General features: G+C 37.6%; 1 protein-coding gene across 12 annotated transcripts in view; it reads left to right on the forward strand.

Moving 5' to 3' along the window:
* Positions 1 to 18,476, forward strand: part of TCF4 (transcription factor 4) — a 350,902-nt gene that overhangs the window by 1,479 nt on the left and 330,947 nt on the right. For 10 of the 12 annotated variants that reach the window (XM_029921438.1, XM_029921450.1, XM_029921434.1 and 7 more), the window contains exons 2-3: positions 737 to 828; positions 2,511 to 2,583. In XM_029921438.1, the coding sequence (XP_029777298.1) occupies positions 757 to 828; positions 2,511 to 2,583 (145 nt within the window). In that variant the 5' untranslated portion in view covers positions 737 to 756. The remainder of the gene's footprint in view (positions 1 to 736; positions 829 to 2,510; positions 2,584 to 18,476) is intronic. The other 2 variants (XM_029921444.1, XM_029921445.1) reach the window with 1 other exon arrangement.

Here is an 18,476-nt window from a genome sequence, read left to right on the forward strand (position 1 = left end):
GCGCCTCTGCCCTCCCCCTCGTCTCTCCCCCCCGCCCCCCCTCCCCACCAGCAATGCCACTCGGAGGGACCGAGGACTTTGCCAAGGGCCTGACTTTAATTTCTACAACCCTTTCTTTCACAAATTAGGGTGCTGGACAATTACAGGACCCGACCCTCCACTCTGCTCCCCCCTTTCGCCGACCCTGTCACCCCTCCCCCTTTGGACGTGTTTTCACTCCAGAGACGCTCATCTTTAATTTCTTTATAGCTACTTTGAAATGCAGAGGGGAGTGGTGTGTGTGAGTGTGTGTGCGTGCGTGTGAGTGTGTGAGTGTGTGTGAGGGGGGTGGGGTGGGGGGGTGGGGGGGAAAGTTGAAGACCGGATCGTTCTGAGTAGTTTCTCTTTTCTCTGTGATCCATTCATTTCTCGCTCTACCTCCTGTTGCATAAAATGATGCGCTGAAGAGCGGCTTTTTTTTTTTTTCCTTTCCCGGATTTGGTTTTATAATGGATGTTACCAGTTTTGATCGTCTCTTTGGAAATACAATATCAGTATCGCTTTTTTTTTTTTTTTGCTATTGCTGCCTATTCCATCTTAAAAAAAAAATCAACTCTCCCATCCCTCCCTCCTTTCCACCTTAATCCCGCCGCCCCCACGTCCCCACCCCCAACCCCCCAGTCTCCAAAAATCCGATTGTGTTTTCTCCAAGGATTGGGACTGGATTTTCTGATTGCGGTTATTTCCATGTTTCTAGGTTTGTGTGATTTTGCTAAAATGCATCACCAACAGCGAATGGCTGCCTTAGGGACGGACAAAGAGCTGAGTGATTTACTGGATTTCAGTGCGGTAAGAAAGAACGGTGGAAACTAACAACAGCTGTGAAAAAAAACAAAACAAAACAAAAAACCCCAACACTTCAGCTAGAAACCAATAGTAATCTAAAGGACAGGAATAATTTTTAATTGGCTGAATCTTTGGCAAACATGAAGGTCTTTTGATAAGTTTTTAACTACAATTTTTGGGTGTGATGGACGATTCAGGCTTTTCTTTTTTTTTCGGAGTGTAATTACTTGCCTTGAATTCCCTACCCACCGGACCCTCAAAATAATGGAATCTCACCCCAAAATGAAAGGACAAACAGACAACCCTAAAACTTGGCCTTACCCGAACATGAGATTACTAATACTTTGCGCACTACTCATTTTATTTTATTTATTTATTTTTTCTGGAAATGGAAAGGAGCAAATAGGAGACCCAGTTGTCTCTTAAAGTTTTAAATTGATGATGCTTTGGATACGTAGGACCTGTAATCCTCTTCGTTACATCCTCTTTCTAGGATTCTGAAAACTCGTACATATGTGCTGGGCATACCTACTTTAGAATCCTTTAAACTGGGTTGGTCAATTTCACAGTTGTGAGCTCAGCACAGAGCAAAACTTACACACTTGTGGAGTTTTACGGCTGTAGTTGGTCCTTCTCCATCCCTTTCCTTCCCTTTCCCAAATCAAGTCCCAGACCTGTCTGGGGAATTCATTCATTTTTAATGCCAGATGAGTTTGGTGTAAGATGCATTTGCAAAGCAAAATGAAAAGAATCCACAAAACACACAAATAAAATCCAAACCGCCTTCTAAGTGGGGCTCTTTCATGCTGCTGCCGCCGCCGCCGCCGCCGCCGCCTCCGCCTCCGCTGCGCTGCTGTTGCTGCTGCTGCTGCCGCTGCTGCTGCTTCTGGACCTTCTTCTGGAGAAATGGCTTTCGGAAGTTTTGCCAGGAAACGTAGCCCTAGGCAGCTTTGTAGCCCCCTTTCCGCTTGCTGCACTTTCTCCATTCGTTCCTTTGCTTTTTGCAGGCTCTGACTCAGGGAAGGTGCGCATTATCCACTAGATACGTCGAAGAAGAGGGAAACCAATTAGGGTCGAAATAAATGCCGGAGAGAGAGAGAGAGAGAGAGTGAGAGAGAGAGGGAGAGAGAGCGAGCGAGAGAGAGCGAGAGAGAGTGAGAAAGAGTGAGAGAGAGAGTCTTGCTACAAATTGCTCTCATGTTAGAGACGAAATGAGAATTTAGTGCAGGTGGCACTTTTCTATTTATTTGGGTTCACATATGACAGGCAAATCCTATACGGGATGGAAATGGACATTGCCACGTTTATGGCCAAGGTTTTCAGTATAAAGCAAACAACTTTTCTTCTCCTTTGTAAAACTAGTGTTTTCTGGAGAGGCCGCTGCCCTCCAACCTGAATCTTGATAACATGGGGATTGTTTGTTTAAAGTGTAGCAGGGACTGCCTAGTGCTGGCAATCTAATGAACCTGAGGAAAAAGAAAGAACAGAGTGGTAATTGGGGGTGGGGGGGATGACTGGTAATGTTATGCTTGTTTTAGTGTTAAGTTGGATGGTGATGTATTTTACTAAAATGAACTCTTAATGTAAACTCTTAAGCTATTTGGCAAGAGTATGAAAGATTTGTAACGAACTCTGAAGGCACAAATGTCTTCTTTTCAACAGTAATATTTCTCTGTTTCTTTTAGATGTTTTCACCTCCTGTGAGCAGTGGGAAAAATGGACCAACTTCTTTGGCGAGTGGACATTTTACTGGCTCAAGTATGTAAATTCTTTCCTTAGCATGTAGTTAAATGTTCTTAGCTGTTTATTCACTCATGGTATATTTTTGGCTCTGTTGAAGTGTTGTGAAAAAGTCATTGAAATTTTAGCCTTTAATGATACGGTTATTTCATTATCCATCAGTGGTATAACTTACACAAAATGTTATCTTTTGCAGAATTAAAATTAGGCCTTTTTTTTTTAATCAATCAAGGAAATTGCCTCAGAATTCCATTACTTAATTTAAAAGCAATTTTCTAATATAATTGTAATCAAACATGTGAAGATAAGGCCAGTGCTGACATGGGGAAATTAATTTATTTCCCTATTTGAAAATAGAGGGAAAAATCTAACTTTCAAATAAAAAGGGAACATCCCTTGTAAATAATATTAATTATTACATACTATATATAATTACACCTTTTAAATAAGTGAGCACTTATTTTGCAGATGAATGCTGCATTGTAAACCATAGCTGTAAATAGCCTCTTGCTAATCTGAGAGCTAAATATGAATTCATTTCTCTTTAATGCATTCTTTTTGGTGCTGTAGTTATTTTTCGTCCTCTAAGCATTTCCTCATGTAGTGAATTTTTGCTATATTTAAAGATTCAAATTTGCAAGGACTTTTACATTTTATAAATGAAAGGTCTTTGGGTGATGCTTAGAAAAGACGTTAGCGCTATTCACAAAGGAATCTGTGTGTGCAATGATTATCTGGCATCTAATGGGGAGTTTTAGTAGGGGACTCCCTGAAGGTCTCTTATAAAGTGAAAACTGAAAATATGATACTACTTAAAAATGTGTTTGTTTGATTTTCTTTTTTTTTTGGTCCAATGAGTTTCATCTAGGAAGGAGGCATCCTTGGTTACCTGCTATCCTTTAGGCTTAAAGTTTAAATCCACTTACGCTTTTTAAACAGCTGTAGTATTTTAGGAGTTCTGGCAGTAGTAAATGCCAGTACATTAGACAGAGTACCATTCTTAAGTCAGGCTGGTAAATGTTGGCATCTTTTAGCTGTGAGGTGCCAGTGGAATTTTCTGTTAACTATTGAATATCATTTCACATCTCTTAATTTTCCTCTGATGTTCTGGCAGTGGAAGCAATCTGTTCACCTTTGTGATTTGTGTAATTAGGATGCTTTTATAAAATTAGTGGCTTTCGAAAGTTGCTCATTTGCAAAGAAGTTACTTCTCCTTCTTCTGGCCCCCAATAGGCTAAGTTATATGTATGTATTTTGATTTATAAAATTATAAAATATAAGATGCCTTTTATAGTTCCATTTCATTTTTTCAGTCTTGGGGTCCACTTTGATTAAAAGTACTTCTGACTGTATATTTGCATTTTGCTGGCCTGGACCCTGTTACCTTTTCCATTTAGAGACTTAACATTTGTTTTGTTGTTGTTGTTGCATTGGTATTTTGTCTTCCAAATTTTGGTGTTGTGTTCTCTACCCAACTTTGAAGTAGAGATCAGTGCAAGTATCTCTTGTAGACAGATTAAGTCTTTATGTTAGTATCAAAACAGTAACTAACTTTATCTCTGAAAGCAATTTTCTTCATGGTATTACTTAAGAAAATATGTATGTCAGAAAGGTCCAGAGATAGACTGCTTTCAAAGTGCAAAACACTCTCTTGCACTCTGAAAACTGACACATTTGGAATAACTTACGTGTATCAGTTTAGGTATGGTTTAATAAAGTAAAGTGATTTAGAAGCATGAAATTGTGTTACATTTAAAAAGACAACTGTGCATCTGGGCCCTTTTCTGTGTTCACATTTAAATCAAGTCCTTGCTATGATGTGTAAGTGTTTACAGAGAGTACAGGCTGGATAAGTATGAATATGTATTAATGCATTTTAGTAAGTGATTATGTGTTGAGTTTACACAGTTCTTAAGACAAATACATATACACACGTGTGCACACATCCATGCATGCACACACACATGCATAACCCCAGAGACTTCATCCTTAGTAACAAATGTTATGGTATTTCTAATGAATGTGCTGTGATTATTTTTAAGGTGTTGACCTTTGAGTTACATTGCACCACGGTTGTAGGTTTCAGACCCAACTGTTTACTTGTAAAGGTAAAAAAGTGTAGTGGCTGTTTTGTGGTGGCAGCTGAATTGAAAATGCAGGGTACTCATGCAGTGCAGTGTGATGGTGATTATAATATATGGAGTACAGGTTGTAGTGTTGGTTTTTCTCATCTATTCAAGACATATTTGAACACAGAGCTATTAGTGAAAAAAATGGCATATATTTCCATTTCACAACAAAGATTAATCCCTTTTAAAGAGTATCAAGTAGAAAAATCAGGAAAACTGCATTTGGCCTTTAATTGAAGGAAGAACTAGGAAACTTTGGACAGAGAATTTCCTATATTTACTTCAGGTTAATACCCATTGTCTTGAGTGGGCTCAGGTGTCACTTTCATGGGTCGCTTTGGACCTTGGGTCTGAGAAACAAAGGTCCAAACTGTAAGTAAGTGAACTGTGTTCATCTTTGCAAAATGAGCTAAATCTCTTCAAAGTGAGGCACGGTGATATTTCATGCTTAAAGTTCCCAGTAGCTTTTGACTCGATTAATAGAGGATGCCTCTTCGTGATTTGCAATGTGGGAATGAAAATAAAGTGTGGCCATATTCCCTTTAATCTTTTCATTTCACAAACATGGGTTTTTCTGCCACCTTAAGAAATGGTGAGTCTGCCAGGGAGAATGGAATGTAACCTGAGCTACAGCCTGACATTCCCAGGGAGCATTTTTCACATGAAAGGCTTTTGTCAACCCAGGAAAGGACCTGCAGTTTTTGTTTGATGTTTGCAGGTGTTCAGCAGAGAGCACTAAAACAATTCAGCCATGATGGTTCAGAGCCTCGATGACCTTAACAGAATGAACTGGTGGGCTCTGGAATTATTTTTAAGAAATAGTTGTAACCTATATTGTAACTTATACAAAGGGATTTAATATCCGTTATATCATTGCTCTTAAAACAAGCTAAAAGCATACACATGCCCGGATGATTGGAAAATTATTCTCATTAAAGTGGAAGATGGCCAAGTGACCAAAAGAAAAGGCAAACAAGCACCTAGAATCCATAATTTATTGATGAACGGGGCTTAATTTTCTATTCTAACAAAAAAATACAGTTTCTTTGGTTACCTTTGAGTGTTTTCTGAGCAAAAGATAAACATACTGGTTTTGGCTCTTTGTAAAAAAGTAGTTTTAAAGTTGGGCCACTAAAATGATCTATCCTCAAGAACAGCCCTGGTCACATCTGTTACATGTATTTACAGTGAGTCTATGATGGATACTACATCTTCCTCTCTTAGTTTAAAAGTTGAGCTTTTCCCCCCTGTAACTGTTTAGTTTTACTTAGGTGTTCAGTGTTAACGATTGCCAAATGAATGGGTGTTTGAACAATTAAGAGCAGCAGTAAAACATACTACATGCCTGTCATGGTCATTTTTGGAAGAAAACAGACAGTTTTTAATGTTCATACAGGTTAATTAACCTATATCCACGTAACACCCAAATGACACATCAGTTTAGTAAATTCAGTGAGTATAAAAATGAATCCAATGGGTAGTTTTTGTACCAGAGAGAAGATTCAAATGGTCAGCATCCTGAATTAATTTCTGTCTGTTAACTGTTTGCGTTCATGGTTATAGTGTGAAAATTAATTGCTCTCCCCTTGAAGGCATTTGTGAGGTAGAATTATTTAATTGTGTGTATTTGTATTTGTGTGTGTGTGTGTGTGTGTGTGTTTTGAAACAGCCTTACTATTGTAGTACAACTCACAAGTGTGGTATGGCTTTTTTGTAAACAGCTGAGTAAGGAAATAGGTTTAAAAATAAGTAAGGGGCATTGAACCCATTATATTAGAAATTTAGACTTTTGGGTATAGCAACCCATTTTATATACAGCGCATTCATTGCCTTTATCATAAAGCCAAAGAAAACTGAGGCCCAAGTTAAGGAGGTTCTAATCTGTGCCTTTATTTGCTGTTCTAAAAAACAAGTTTTGATTTGCTGCTTCCTTATGGCTCTGGACATCCTTTACTGGAATAACATTGTTTTCACTACTCTGTTTTTCCCTAATTTATGTTGCATAATAAGGTATAGGCTTATACCCTGTGTGCGTCTGTAGCTTCTGCGTGTCCATGTGCCCTTCAGATGCTTTTTAAGGTGTAAAAGTGAATTTTGGATATTTGATCATTCTATTTTACCTTATCTCCCCTGTGACTATTTGCAAGATACTGGACGGACTAGTAGCGTATGAATGGGCATGACTGACAAAATATAAGTGCGTCTTACCATGTCACGTGGTATACTGTGCGACTTGTATTTATTATACGTTTTTAATCTTCACAAGAACCGTGAGATGCAAGTGTTAGCACGTTCAATTCATAGATGAGGAAACTGAGATTCAGAGATGTCACATGACATGCTCTCAAGCCAGCAAGTAACAAATTAGGTTTTAAACTGAAGTCTGCCTAACTCAGTGTCCTTTTCACACCTACACACAGTCTGATACAGATTACTTTTCAAGATTATAGACATAGGAATATATTACTGAGGTTTGGCATGTAATATTATTTCTGATCTTCAGAGTAGATAAGCATTTTCTAAACAACTTATTTAAGATAATGAAATAAACCATGATATTCTTCTTGCCTTAGTGTCTAGATAAGTTGGCTTTCTAATTTATGTTGGATTTCAATGGGACTTAGTATGTCCCTTTATCATTATTATTATTCTTATCACAAGGAAAATATAGTACATCTTTTCAAAGTTGTGCCTTCATTCCATTGTGAATTGACAGTGTGCCTCGGTGCCTGTGAACATAATTTGTTTTCAGTTATTTTTAATGTACCTAATCACACCAAGAGTGGAGGTAACCAAGCCCGCTCCATTAATATCTAAAAAGTAGAGATTTAGTATTTTTAACTGGAAAAGAAAGTTTTGCAGTTCACTGTTAGATCTTTGAAACTTAATATTGGCGAAAAATAATCCTCAACTCCATCTGCATCGCTCAAATAAGCAGTTTTAAAGTTTTGATGCGTCTATTACCAGACATGTGCTTAAAATGTTACATTTTCTAAATTCAGAAGGAAGAAGCAGTACTCTATTTGACACTGACTTAAGTAAATAAAATGCATTAAACAAGTGTGGGGATCCAAGATCTGTTGAGACAGAAATGCTTAACATTTTTGACAGCATCAGCAAATTATCTTTACCCTACTATTGTAATGAGGAAATCACTTAAATAACAGATGAACAGCTAAGTCACATAAACATATATAATAGAAGTATGTAATGAAAGTTTATGCTGTTAATTGCTCGAATCTGTCTTAAATGCTTAGAATCATGGAGCAGTAAAGACTGTCATGTAAACAGTTTTGTTTTGAGCTTAAAATTATTCCTTTTTGCTTTCATCTGCTATGATAAACAAAGTAATTTTGTAAGCTTTACAGATCAAACATTTACCCCTAATGGTAAACTACATTTTATATTGGAAGTTTGCAACCTCGTCCAAGGCGTAGAGTGGAGTCCTGGTGGCCCCAGGCCTGTGATTTTCTACGTTTAGTATTATGATGCTATTTAGATCTGTTCCCATAAGCCAAGATAACAGATCTCAAGTTGCCTAATAAGGAACATGGTGTGTTTTGAAATGTTCTTCAGTTTACAAGTCTTGAACCAAAATGTTCTTGGCCAAACCTTTGGAATATAAATCTATATGTTGAGTAAGTCAGATCTTACACAGACACAGCATCAAAATGAAGCTAGGTAGAAAGCAATAAAAAAAAAAAAGCCCTCCTTCCTTATTTTTTTTATTTTATGAGCTATATTTTATGACCAGGTGTTCTTCCAAGCTAATTAGATAGGACTGAGTATTAGGAAAAATAAAGCACATCATATGGTTGTTTTTTTTGAAAGGTTATTTATGTTAATGGTTTCTTATTACTCAGAATGAAATTTTTAAAATTGACCACCGAATTTATAAACTTACACTCGGCTTATCCATTTTCTAAATCCGTGAGCCCATTCAGGCTCAACAGTGAGGTTTGCACATGAGTTTGAGGTGAGTACTTTTGAACCATAAGCCTCTTAATGCTTACGAGAGAGACATTTGAGAGGTATAGATCTAATCTTTAGAGGGGACTGGTTAACACTTTGTTATAAGCAATTTATGTATTTATGTATGTATGTATGTATGTATGTCTGTCTGTCTGTCGGACTCCTAGGAACAGGAAAAGTGTTGAGAAAGGTTGTCATACTTACTTTCATTTCCAAAATAAATAAAGGCCGAGTGAATCAGCATATCAAATACCCAGGTGTATTTAAAATCAGTTTATATGGATGAATTTCAGGACTGGAAGAAAGTATTTTATTTAAAGGTGCAGCCACCAGATTGTTCAAATGGATGCTTTTGTACTTTTGTGTGACAATTAACATTTAATGAATGACTTTCTAGACTGCCATTGGTGGTAATTACTATATGTAGTTTATTAACTGCAATCCATTGTTGGATGGGCCTGTATTGATTTGTTTTGCAAACAACCCTTCACATGTTCTGCAGTATTTGTACAGTACTTTGTAAAGAACCTGTTTCATTTGCTGAGTGCCTCTAAGAATTTTAGCTTCAAAATTCTCATGTACTAAAATGCCTTTTTGATCAGTCATTTTAATTGAATTAGAAATTTAACTTTTCAGCTGTAACATTTTTACACTTAGGTCCTCAGGGAGTCTCAAAGAAAGTACACACTATTGATTTTAAGTAATTTATAGGAAGTTGGATTTACAAGAGACTTTGGAGATGCTCTATTATTTTTTAGGTAAAGAGCCAAGGTTTGGGAAGATTAAATGTCTTTTGCCCAAATCATACAGTTGGTTATTGGCTATAAGACGACACAAATACAGCTGTCCTGACCCGCTGGTCAGGGACCTCATGCTGCTTTTAATTAAGGTTTGGACTCAATCCGTTGGTACCAACTGTATGTTCCTTAAGAAGAGGAAAATGTGTATAATCTACCATTTCTGAACAAATAATAAAAATTTAGATTATGAGAGATAGACATCATAATCCGCCTCACTTATCATCACGTGTTGCAATTTGGCTAAGGCAGTTGTCGAATAACTGTTAAAATGTATTGTGTTATTAAAAATAACAAAGTAAGACCCATGATTAAATATCGGGGCTGTAATTTAATCTTGGGGTTTCTGGTGCTCTTCATAAACCATTTGGCTTTTTTCTGTAACAGATGACGTCAAAATACAGCTTGATTGAATTATGACCCTGGGTTGTAGGAGCACCTGCCCAGGCCTCCTGACTTCATGGCATTTCCATCAGCATTTCCATTACAAACTTTTTGTTTTTCCTCTGACATTTTTAACTTTAAATAATTAAATAAATCTGATGGGTGGCATATAAACTTTCAGCCCCCTGGGAAAAGACTCTTTTCCCAGTAAAAGAATGTTCTTCCTTGCTTTAATCTTCCATTAATTTAAACATTCCCTCTTGAGGTACTTAGCTGAGTTGCAGAGCATTCAAATGGAAGGTTTTTAATCTCCAGTTTCCCAAGCCAGGACTTAAATGCAAGATATGTAGGGACAGTTAAACTAGGAAAAGACCTAGCTTGTAGGAAGAAGGATTTTGAATTGTTCTGGACACTACTGTATAATGCTGAAAAACAAGACACAAAAGCATGCAAACTGGTGTACCTTGTCAGTAGTTACTTTCTGTCCGCTTAAGATGAGTAAAGACTGATAATGGATGTTTTAGAAAGGTTTATTTATTAATATCACTATCTGGAGACTTGCAGTGTATCTTGTTTTACCCATTGGGATTTTCATATGTTGGCAATAGAGAGAATGTTGTTTCTATCTGGTTGGTTACTTATTTGCCTATCATACTCCTTATTGATGGTTCATCTAATAGATGAATTAGCAATTATAGGACCTAGAGGGTTTTATGGGAGTAGGTCCTGCCCAGAGAGGGCATATATTCTGACAGTAAAGAATAGAAAACTGCATACGTAATTTGTATTCAGTGCCCAAAAGGCAAGTGCCATTTATGTTGTGAGAGTTTAGACAAATAAAGATTCTTTCTTTGGGAGGGGAATGAATGATTAAAAGTTTTTGGGAATACTTAGGTTCATAATTGACATTCTTAAATATTCTAGAATATTCTCTTATAAAAATCGTGTTTCTACAATGTAGCAAGTACAATCATGCATTAATATATTCTTCCTAGGGCACCTGGGTGGCTCAGTCAGTTAGGCGTCTGACTCCTGATCTCAGTTCAGGTCATGATCTCACAGTTTATGTCTTCAAGCCTCACATCAGGTTCTGTGATGACAGCGCGGAGCCTACCCTCTCTCTGTCCCTCCCACGCTCCCTCTCTCACTCTCCCTCAAAATAAATAAATAAACTTTTAAAAAATTAAAAAAACTAAATTCTTCCTAAGCCTATTTCAACCGTCACTTGAATTTTTGGATTCCTGTGGAAACTGAAAACACGCGCTAGACACTGGTATCACTGAGAACAGAGACTTCAATCTGAAATCATCAGTACTGGAGAGAATGGCATTTATATATATTTCTTGTACTTGTGATGTAATTACCATAGATTTTAACCAAAGGTGATTCTGGCCACTCCATGATGTTTTTATAAACACTGTATAAGTTTTGGCTAGGACCGCAATATCTTTTGAGAATGTTTTTTTAAATACATTTCTGAATGTATTATATAGCAATAATAATGATCACATTTCCCTGCTCGCTTCTGAATCAAAAGCTGTGGGGGCGCCTGGGTGGCTTAGTCGGTTAAGCCTCTGACTTCGGCTCAGGTCATGATCTCACGTTAGTGGATTCGAGCCCCATGTCAGGCTCTGTGCTGATACGCTCAGGGCCTGAAGCCTGCTTCTGATTCTGTGTCTCCCTCTCTCTGCCCCTCCCCCTCTTATGCTCTGTCTCTCTCTGTATCAAAAACTAATAAAACATTAAAAAAATTTTTTTAAAAGCTGTGGTACTGGTAATGATGATGGCAGTGATAATAATAAAAATTATAATGATGAATTCTCGCAATCTGAAAATATTGTTAAGTATGGTATTAAAAACCCTTCTTAAAGTTTACTGGAAAGTTTCAAATTATTTTGCCAGCTTTGAGGTTCTATCACTTTGTCAATAAGAAGCACCGATGTATCAGAGAACACTGCAAAGGAATCTAGATTTCCAGAATTCAACTCAATAAATAAGTTTCTCCACAGTAGCTAAATTTCCACTGCTGAATGATGTAACAGGAAGAGTCTGGAGCTGGGAACATAAAAACCTGGATTTCCATCCTGACACTAACCATTAAAAACACATACTTTGGGAAGGAACTGGATTAAAATCTCTAATACCCCCCAAGGAAATCCCCAAAAGCAGGAAAGAAAAAAAAAAGGCATCCAAATCAGGGACACCGTAAGTTGAACTCATTGCGGGTGTCCACACCAGAGTTCATCCCCCAGCAGAACTGAGGGACCGCTCTCTCGGAGGTCTCTTCAATCCACCCTTTGCGAGAGCCTTCCTGCTTCACCGTGATTTTGACACCAAATGCTCTGTCCTAATGCCCCCATGTCAACATGCTCTTCCTCCCCTTTAGGGCTCAGACTTGATTTGTCCATGAACTGGTGACCCAAACCATTGACTGTCTTTCTACTCCCATGGGCACTGTGATTCTTTGTCAGGTTGCTTTTAGCCACAAGGTTAATTTTCTTTTGATACCTTACTTTCCCCTGGTTTTGCTCACCTCTTCTTCAGTTGACCTTTTCAACCTATGTAGACGTATTGCTTATGTGCATTTGTGCTGCCCATTTTCATTCTTAGTCGTGTTGGTAGAATTGGATAAGGCGAGAAATGTTCCATAGTTACTTTAATTAATTGTACTTAAAAAGATCCATTATTGTTTAAGGGCTGATTGTTTAAAGAATTTTTAAAAGCTTTGGAAAGTAAAAGGGATGAATGAATATCATTTTTTTCCTAGTGTGAGTGTATTTCACTGGAATAACATAGAATCATTAAGAATTAAGTTTCATTTACTCATTCATTAATTCTGTAAATGTTTTTGAGAACCAAGACAAGTTACAGTGCTAGATGCTATGGTGATGTAAAGAGAAATAAATGTCAACTTTAACACTGTAATTAGAGCAAGCATGATATTGCTGTTGTTAGGTGAAAATTCTAGATTGATTCTACAAGAAAGTACTTTTGTACTTTTAAAATAAGTGGTAGTGAAATATAGAATTAGACTTCCCAGAAAGATTCTTTAAAATATGACTGAGTGCCGGGGCGCTCAGTCAGTTAAGCATCTGACTTATGCTCAGGTCAAGATCTCGTGGTTCCTAAGTCTCATCCCCTGCATCAGGCTCTCTGCTGTCAGTGCAGGGCCCACTTGGGATCCTCTGTCTCCTTTTCTCTCTGTCCCTCCCCTGTGTGCACGATCTCTCTCTCTCAAAAATAAGTAAACATTAAAAAATATATATAACTAAGTGCAGACTTCATATTTCTAAATGCAGCATAGAAATACTGTGTCCATGTATACTCTCCATTAGAGTATAAAGGAAGAATGGATTCAAATGATTAGGAAAATTGGACCTGGGAGAATATTTGTTATGAATGTTCTTTTTTAAAAATTTATTCATTTATTTTGAGAGAGACAGAAGAGTGTAAGTGGCAGAGGGGCAGAGAGAGAGAGAGAGAGAGAGAGAGAGAGCGGGCGTGAGCAGGGGAGGGACAAAGAGAGAGAGAGAGCGAGAGAGCAGGAGAGGGACAAAGAGAGAGAGAGAGAGAGAGAGAGAGAGAGAAACCCAAGCAGGCTCTGCACTGTCAGCTCAGAGCCCAACAAAGGGTTTGAACTCACCAAACTGTGAGATCCTGACCTGAGCCAAAATCAAGAGTCAGGTGTTCAACCAACTGAGCCACCCAGGTGCCCTGTTACAAATATACTTTTCACATATAGTACCAGAGATTCTTTGGGAGACAATGATAATTACATTCCATTTGTCCTTTTGGAGCAGAAATTAATATTTTGGATTATAGGTAATGCTCATTTACTTCAAGGGCAGTAGCTATGCATGGGCATCTTTTTTATTTTCATGCCTGGATTTTAAAATATTTATTCTTAAAACTTACAGGCAATAAGTTATTCATTGAGTTTTGAAATTAAATAATTATTTATTGAGCCTCCACCAGATACCATGCTGGGTCCTGGAAATAAATGGTGAGTAAGATAGATATGTTCTGCGTTGCCTAAATGTGGGAGACAGACATTCACTGAATAACCAACCAAAGAAATATCAAGTTCTACATTTGAGCATTGGACGGGTTTGCCATAGGGACATTGGACCCTAAGCTCAACAGGCTTCCCTGAGCCTGGCACATTCGAACTGAGGTCTCTTAAGGGATAGAGGGCTAGTGAAGTGGGCAGGGGGGAACAGGTTCCAGCAGAGAGAGCTGGTTGGGGAGGGGGCTAGAGTGTGGCTTGAGCAAGGTTGGGGAGGAGTGTTGTAGGGACCAGACCTTGCCAGGCTGAGCAACTGGGGACCTTTGCAGCATGCTGCCAGTCACATTTGTGCCTGGGAACAGTCTGGCTACAGCCCAGAATGCAGACCTTGAGGGTAGTTGGTGTGGGTGGCTCAAACCAATTTTGGGAGGTTTCAGAAATCCAGATGAGAGATGGTGTTGGTGTGATGTGGGTGGTGCAGTCGGAGAACTGACCCTAGACTTCATCTGGTATCTAGAACATAGGGGAGGGAGCATTCATGCTGCACACTTGGATTTTTTGTCTTTTTTTGGTGAAACTTTCTATAACTTTAATACTTGAAAATCTACTGTACCTTCTGAAAGGAACTATTGAGACCTAATTCAATTGTCCTGTGATATCCACTGCTGTTTTAGGAACCAAGTACCATAGAAGTGCTTTTTATTTTTGGAGGCAAGTGGTAGGTTGATTTTGTAATTCTCTTCAGAGAGGGTGCAGAATGGAAGTGGAAGAATCAGACAGAAGGGACCCTTCTTTCTTGTTCAGTGGTCATCAGTCATCTTGCACTATTTAGGCTCCTTGTAGCTTCTGTTCTTCTTAACCAGTTGATGTTATGATGGTTTGGTTAAACCTGTTGAATTCATGGAGTACCTCAAGTCAGGTTTTGAGAAGCACATGTGTAAGATGTTGTTGAGTGTCTCTGCTAGTGGACATTAGGTGGGCAGTTTGATTTATATGATATTGTGTCTGAGATCAAAACACTTATTATTTGATAATCTTTTTTCCTTGGGGGAAAGTCATCAGTTTACTTTTGATTAGCAACAAAGTGAAGCTAACTGTGTTTTACAAGTCCCAAAGAGTATTCCTCCTCCATCTTCTCTAATGAAGGTCTCCCATTTTTTATTCTGACCACCTCATTCTTTCTCTGCCCCCACACTCCTCCATGTTGTGACTAATCTTACTGTTTACTCTTGGGAGTCACCTGGCAAACCAGTATGTATGGTAGTCCATAGGAAGTCATCGCCATTCTTTTGGTATATTTATTGTTCAAGTTGACCAAAAAATGGCTGGTCTTCCTTCCCTCCTCCCTTTCCCTCCTTCCCTCCTCCCTTTCCCTCCTCCCTCCCTCCCTCCCTCCCTCCCTCCCTCCCTTCCTTCCTTCCTTCCTTCCTTCCTTCCTTCCTTCCTTCCTTCCTTCCTTCCCATCTTTGCTTAGACCAGCTAGTTAGAGCATTTGGGTAATGCTGTCAGTATGGGTTGGAATTTGACATCAATGCCAGTAAGTAACACTTGGCTCCCTGACCCAAGAGTTCTGTGTATTCTTCCTCAGAAGGGTACTGAGAGGGGAGAGACATGGACCGGTCTGCATTGGCTGGAAAACTCTTTAAAGCAGGTGCCCTGCTGCTGGTGAGTTGGTAGGGTAATGTTGATGTTAGTCCTGGAGAATTCCTTCAGCATTTAGGCATGCATTAGTAATTCTCAGTTAAAACGTAAGATGAAATACAATAACTTCCCTTTGAGGAGGCGGAGGGACACACAGAGTTAACACACAGAGTTAAAGATACTGCTTTAACAGTATCTGCAATGCTTTATTTCTGAGGGGGAAAGTGATAGAATGTTACGGTTAACAACTCTATGCTTGAAATATCTCATGATTAAAAACAAAACCAAAATGTAACAAACTAAACAAAAACACAAACTAAACAAAAACTCTCGCTCTCATTCACATTCCCTTCTGGCTACCGTCCACTTTCTTGCCCTCCTTCAAAGCAAGAGTTTTGTCAGTTGTTGTCTACACTGACTGTTTCTGAATTCTTTCCACCCATAGACGTTTTAAGTCTCATGCTGATCAGATATTTCAAAACATATTGTATCATATAATGCTTGACAACCTACAAAATAATGCATGTACTATATGTAAATTATGAAGCTTAATGATGGAACAAGGACCCCCTGGACCCACCACCCAGTGTAAGAACGAGAACAGTAGCAGAACATGTGCCTCTCCTTGTGAGTTCCTCTCTTATCCACATCCTCCATCTTCCTTGCCAGAGGTATATATCTCTTGATTTTTTGAAGTAGTTTTATGACATACATGTATATGTATTTCTAAATAATACATTGTTTGATTTTACTCAATGGAGCAGTATAAAAATAGTGACATTCTTACACGGTCTTATGCTACTTACTTTTTTACTTGGTATTATGTGTTTAAGATGTTGTTATATGTGGCATTAGTTCATTATCACTGTTGGCATATGCCTCAATTTATTTATGTACTATCTTGTTAATAACTAAGTTAATGAATCTTTGGATTGATCCCCATTTTTTGCAACTGCACACTTTTCTGAACATCTTGTTGCACTCTTGATCACTTTTTTTTGCTATCTGTAGGAGTAGATATTTATGAGTAAAATTGGTTGTAGAGTTATGCAAATGTTCAAAATGATGAGAGAGTGCCAAATCTATTGTTTTTTGAAGTTTGTTACCAAGTCACATTCTTTCTAGCAGCTTCAAAGATGACTCTTGATGCATACAGTTGTCCACATTTGGTGTCATCAAATGTCTTAATTTGTATCAATCTAGTCAGTGTAAGATGTCAAATGTATCTCGCTGAGGTGTTAATTTACATTTCACTGATAATGAGGTTAAACATCTTACATGCATGTATTTATTTATCATTTATGTTTGTTCTTCTGTGAAATCTCTTCCCCCCCATTTTTTATTGAGTTGTTGGGTTTTTTCTTACTGATTTGTAGGTGTTCTTAGTAATTTTTTGGATAATAATTATTTTTCAGTGGTACATGCTACAGATATTTTCCCTTATGTTATGAGCTATAGTTTTACCCTCCTTATAGCATCTTTTGAAGAATAGAAAATAGCAAATTTAATGTATTCATATTATTATTTTTCATTTACTTTTTTGTTTTGTGCCATGATTGGAAAGTTAATCTCTACCCAAGGTCATAAAGATATTCTCTGTGTTTCTTCTGAGAAGGCTTTTGTAGTTTAGCCTTTTGCCTTTAAGTTTTTAATATAGTTGCGATTGGTTTTGTAGAGTGGGAAGTATAGATACAAGTCCATCATTTCCATAAATGTCTTAAGAGCCATTAGTTCTAGAATTATTTATTAAAAAGTCTGTCCTTTCTCAAGTCATCCACAGTGCCACTTCTGTAATATTTTAAGTTTCTTCATTTGTAAAGGTCTTTCTTTCTGAGACCTTTAACCTAATCTATTGGAAAGTTTGTCTACCTTTGCCTCGGTACCATATTATCATAAATGTTATGTTACATTTTGGTATCTGGTAGGTAAAGGCCTTCTTCTTCCTTCCTTTGTTGCACATGTGCGCATTTAACTTTTGGCTGTTTGGGGACTTACTTTCTTCAATGGAATTTTTAAAAGAATTTTAAAGATGATATCAAAGTCTTTCATAAGCCTTTTGGGGATTTTATTGAAGTTATGTGGAAACTAATGATCAACCTGGAGAACATTAATATATTTTCAACAAGATTATCTCCACTCATGTATCTCTTCATTTCTTTAGGTCTTGTTTGGTATCACAGAATAAGGTTTTAGAATTTTTTCATGAGATTGTGCATATCTTTTGATGATTTATTCTTAGATGCTTTATTTTTGTTACTATTTTTAAGGTATTTTAATTCAGTGTTCAAATAGTTTGTTGCTGGTATACATAAATGCAATTGATTTTTGTATATTGATTTATGTTATATCCAGCCTTGTTGTTAAACTTATTATTAATTCTAGAAAAGTCTTTGTATTTTCTTTAGTTTTCTTTATAGGTAATCGTATGTGTGAATAATGACAGTGCTGTTGTTTTTCCTTTGAAACCTCTATACTTGGCTTCCCCTCCTTTTCTTGTCTCACTGTACTATCTAGAATCTCAACTACATTGTTAAGTAGAAACAGCAATAGTGGGTAACCTTGTCCTTTTCTTGATTATCCCTGTTGACACTGATGATAGTAGATATTTTATTAAGGGGATTTCCTTCAGTACATATTCTGCTAAGAGTTTTATCAGGAGTGGCATTGAGTTTTATCATATGCTTTTCCTACATATATTTAAATTATTATAATTTTTTAATGTTCGTTTATTTTTGAGGGGGGAAGGGCAAAGAAAGAGGGAATCTACAGCAGACTCTAGGCTCTGAGCTGCCAAAACAGAGCCTGATGCAGGGCTTGAACTCACAAACTGTGAGATCATGACCTGAACCGAAGTCAAAGGCTCAACTGACCGACCACTCATGTGCACCTAAATTATTATTTTTAAATCCCCTTTAATATGTTTTTGTTGTGAGTGACATTTATATCTTTCCTTATGGTAAACTCCTCTTGCATTTTTGGGAT

Source organism: Suricata suricatta, chromosome 14, assembly GCF_006229205.1.
Source record: "Suricata suricatta isolate VVHF042 chromosome 14, meerkat_22Aug2017_6uvM2_HiC, whole genome shotgun sequence".
NCBI classification, from domain to species: domain Eukaryota; kingdom Metazoa; phylum Chordata; class Mammalia; order Carnivora; family Herpestidae; genus Suricata; species Suricata suricatta.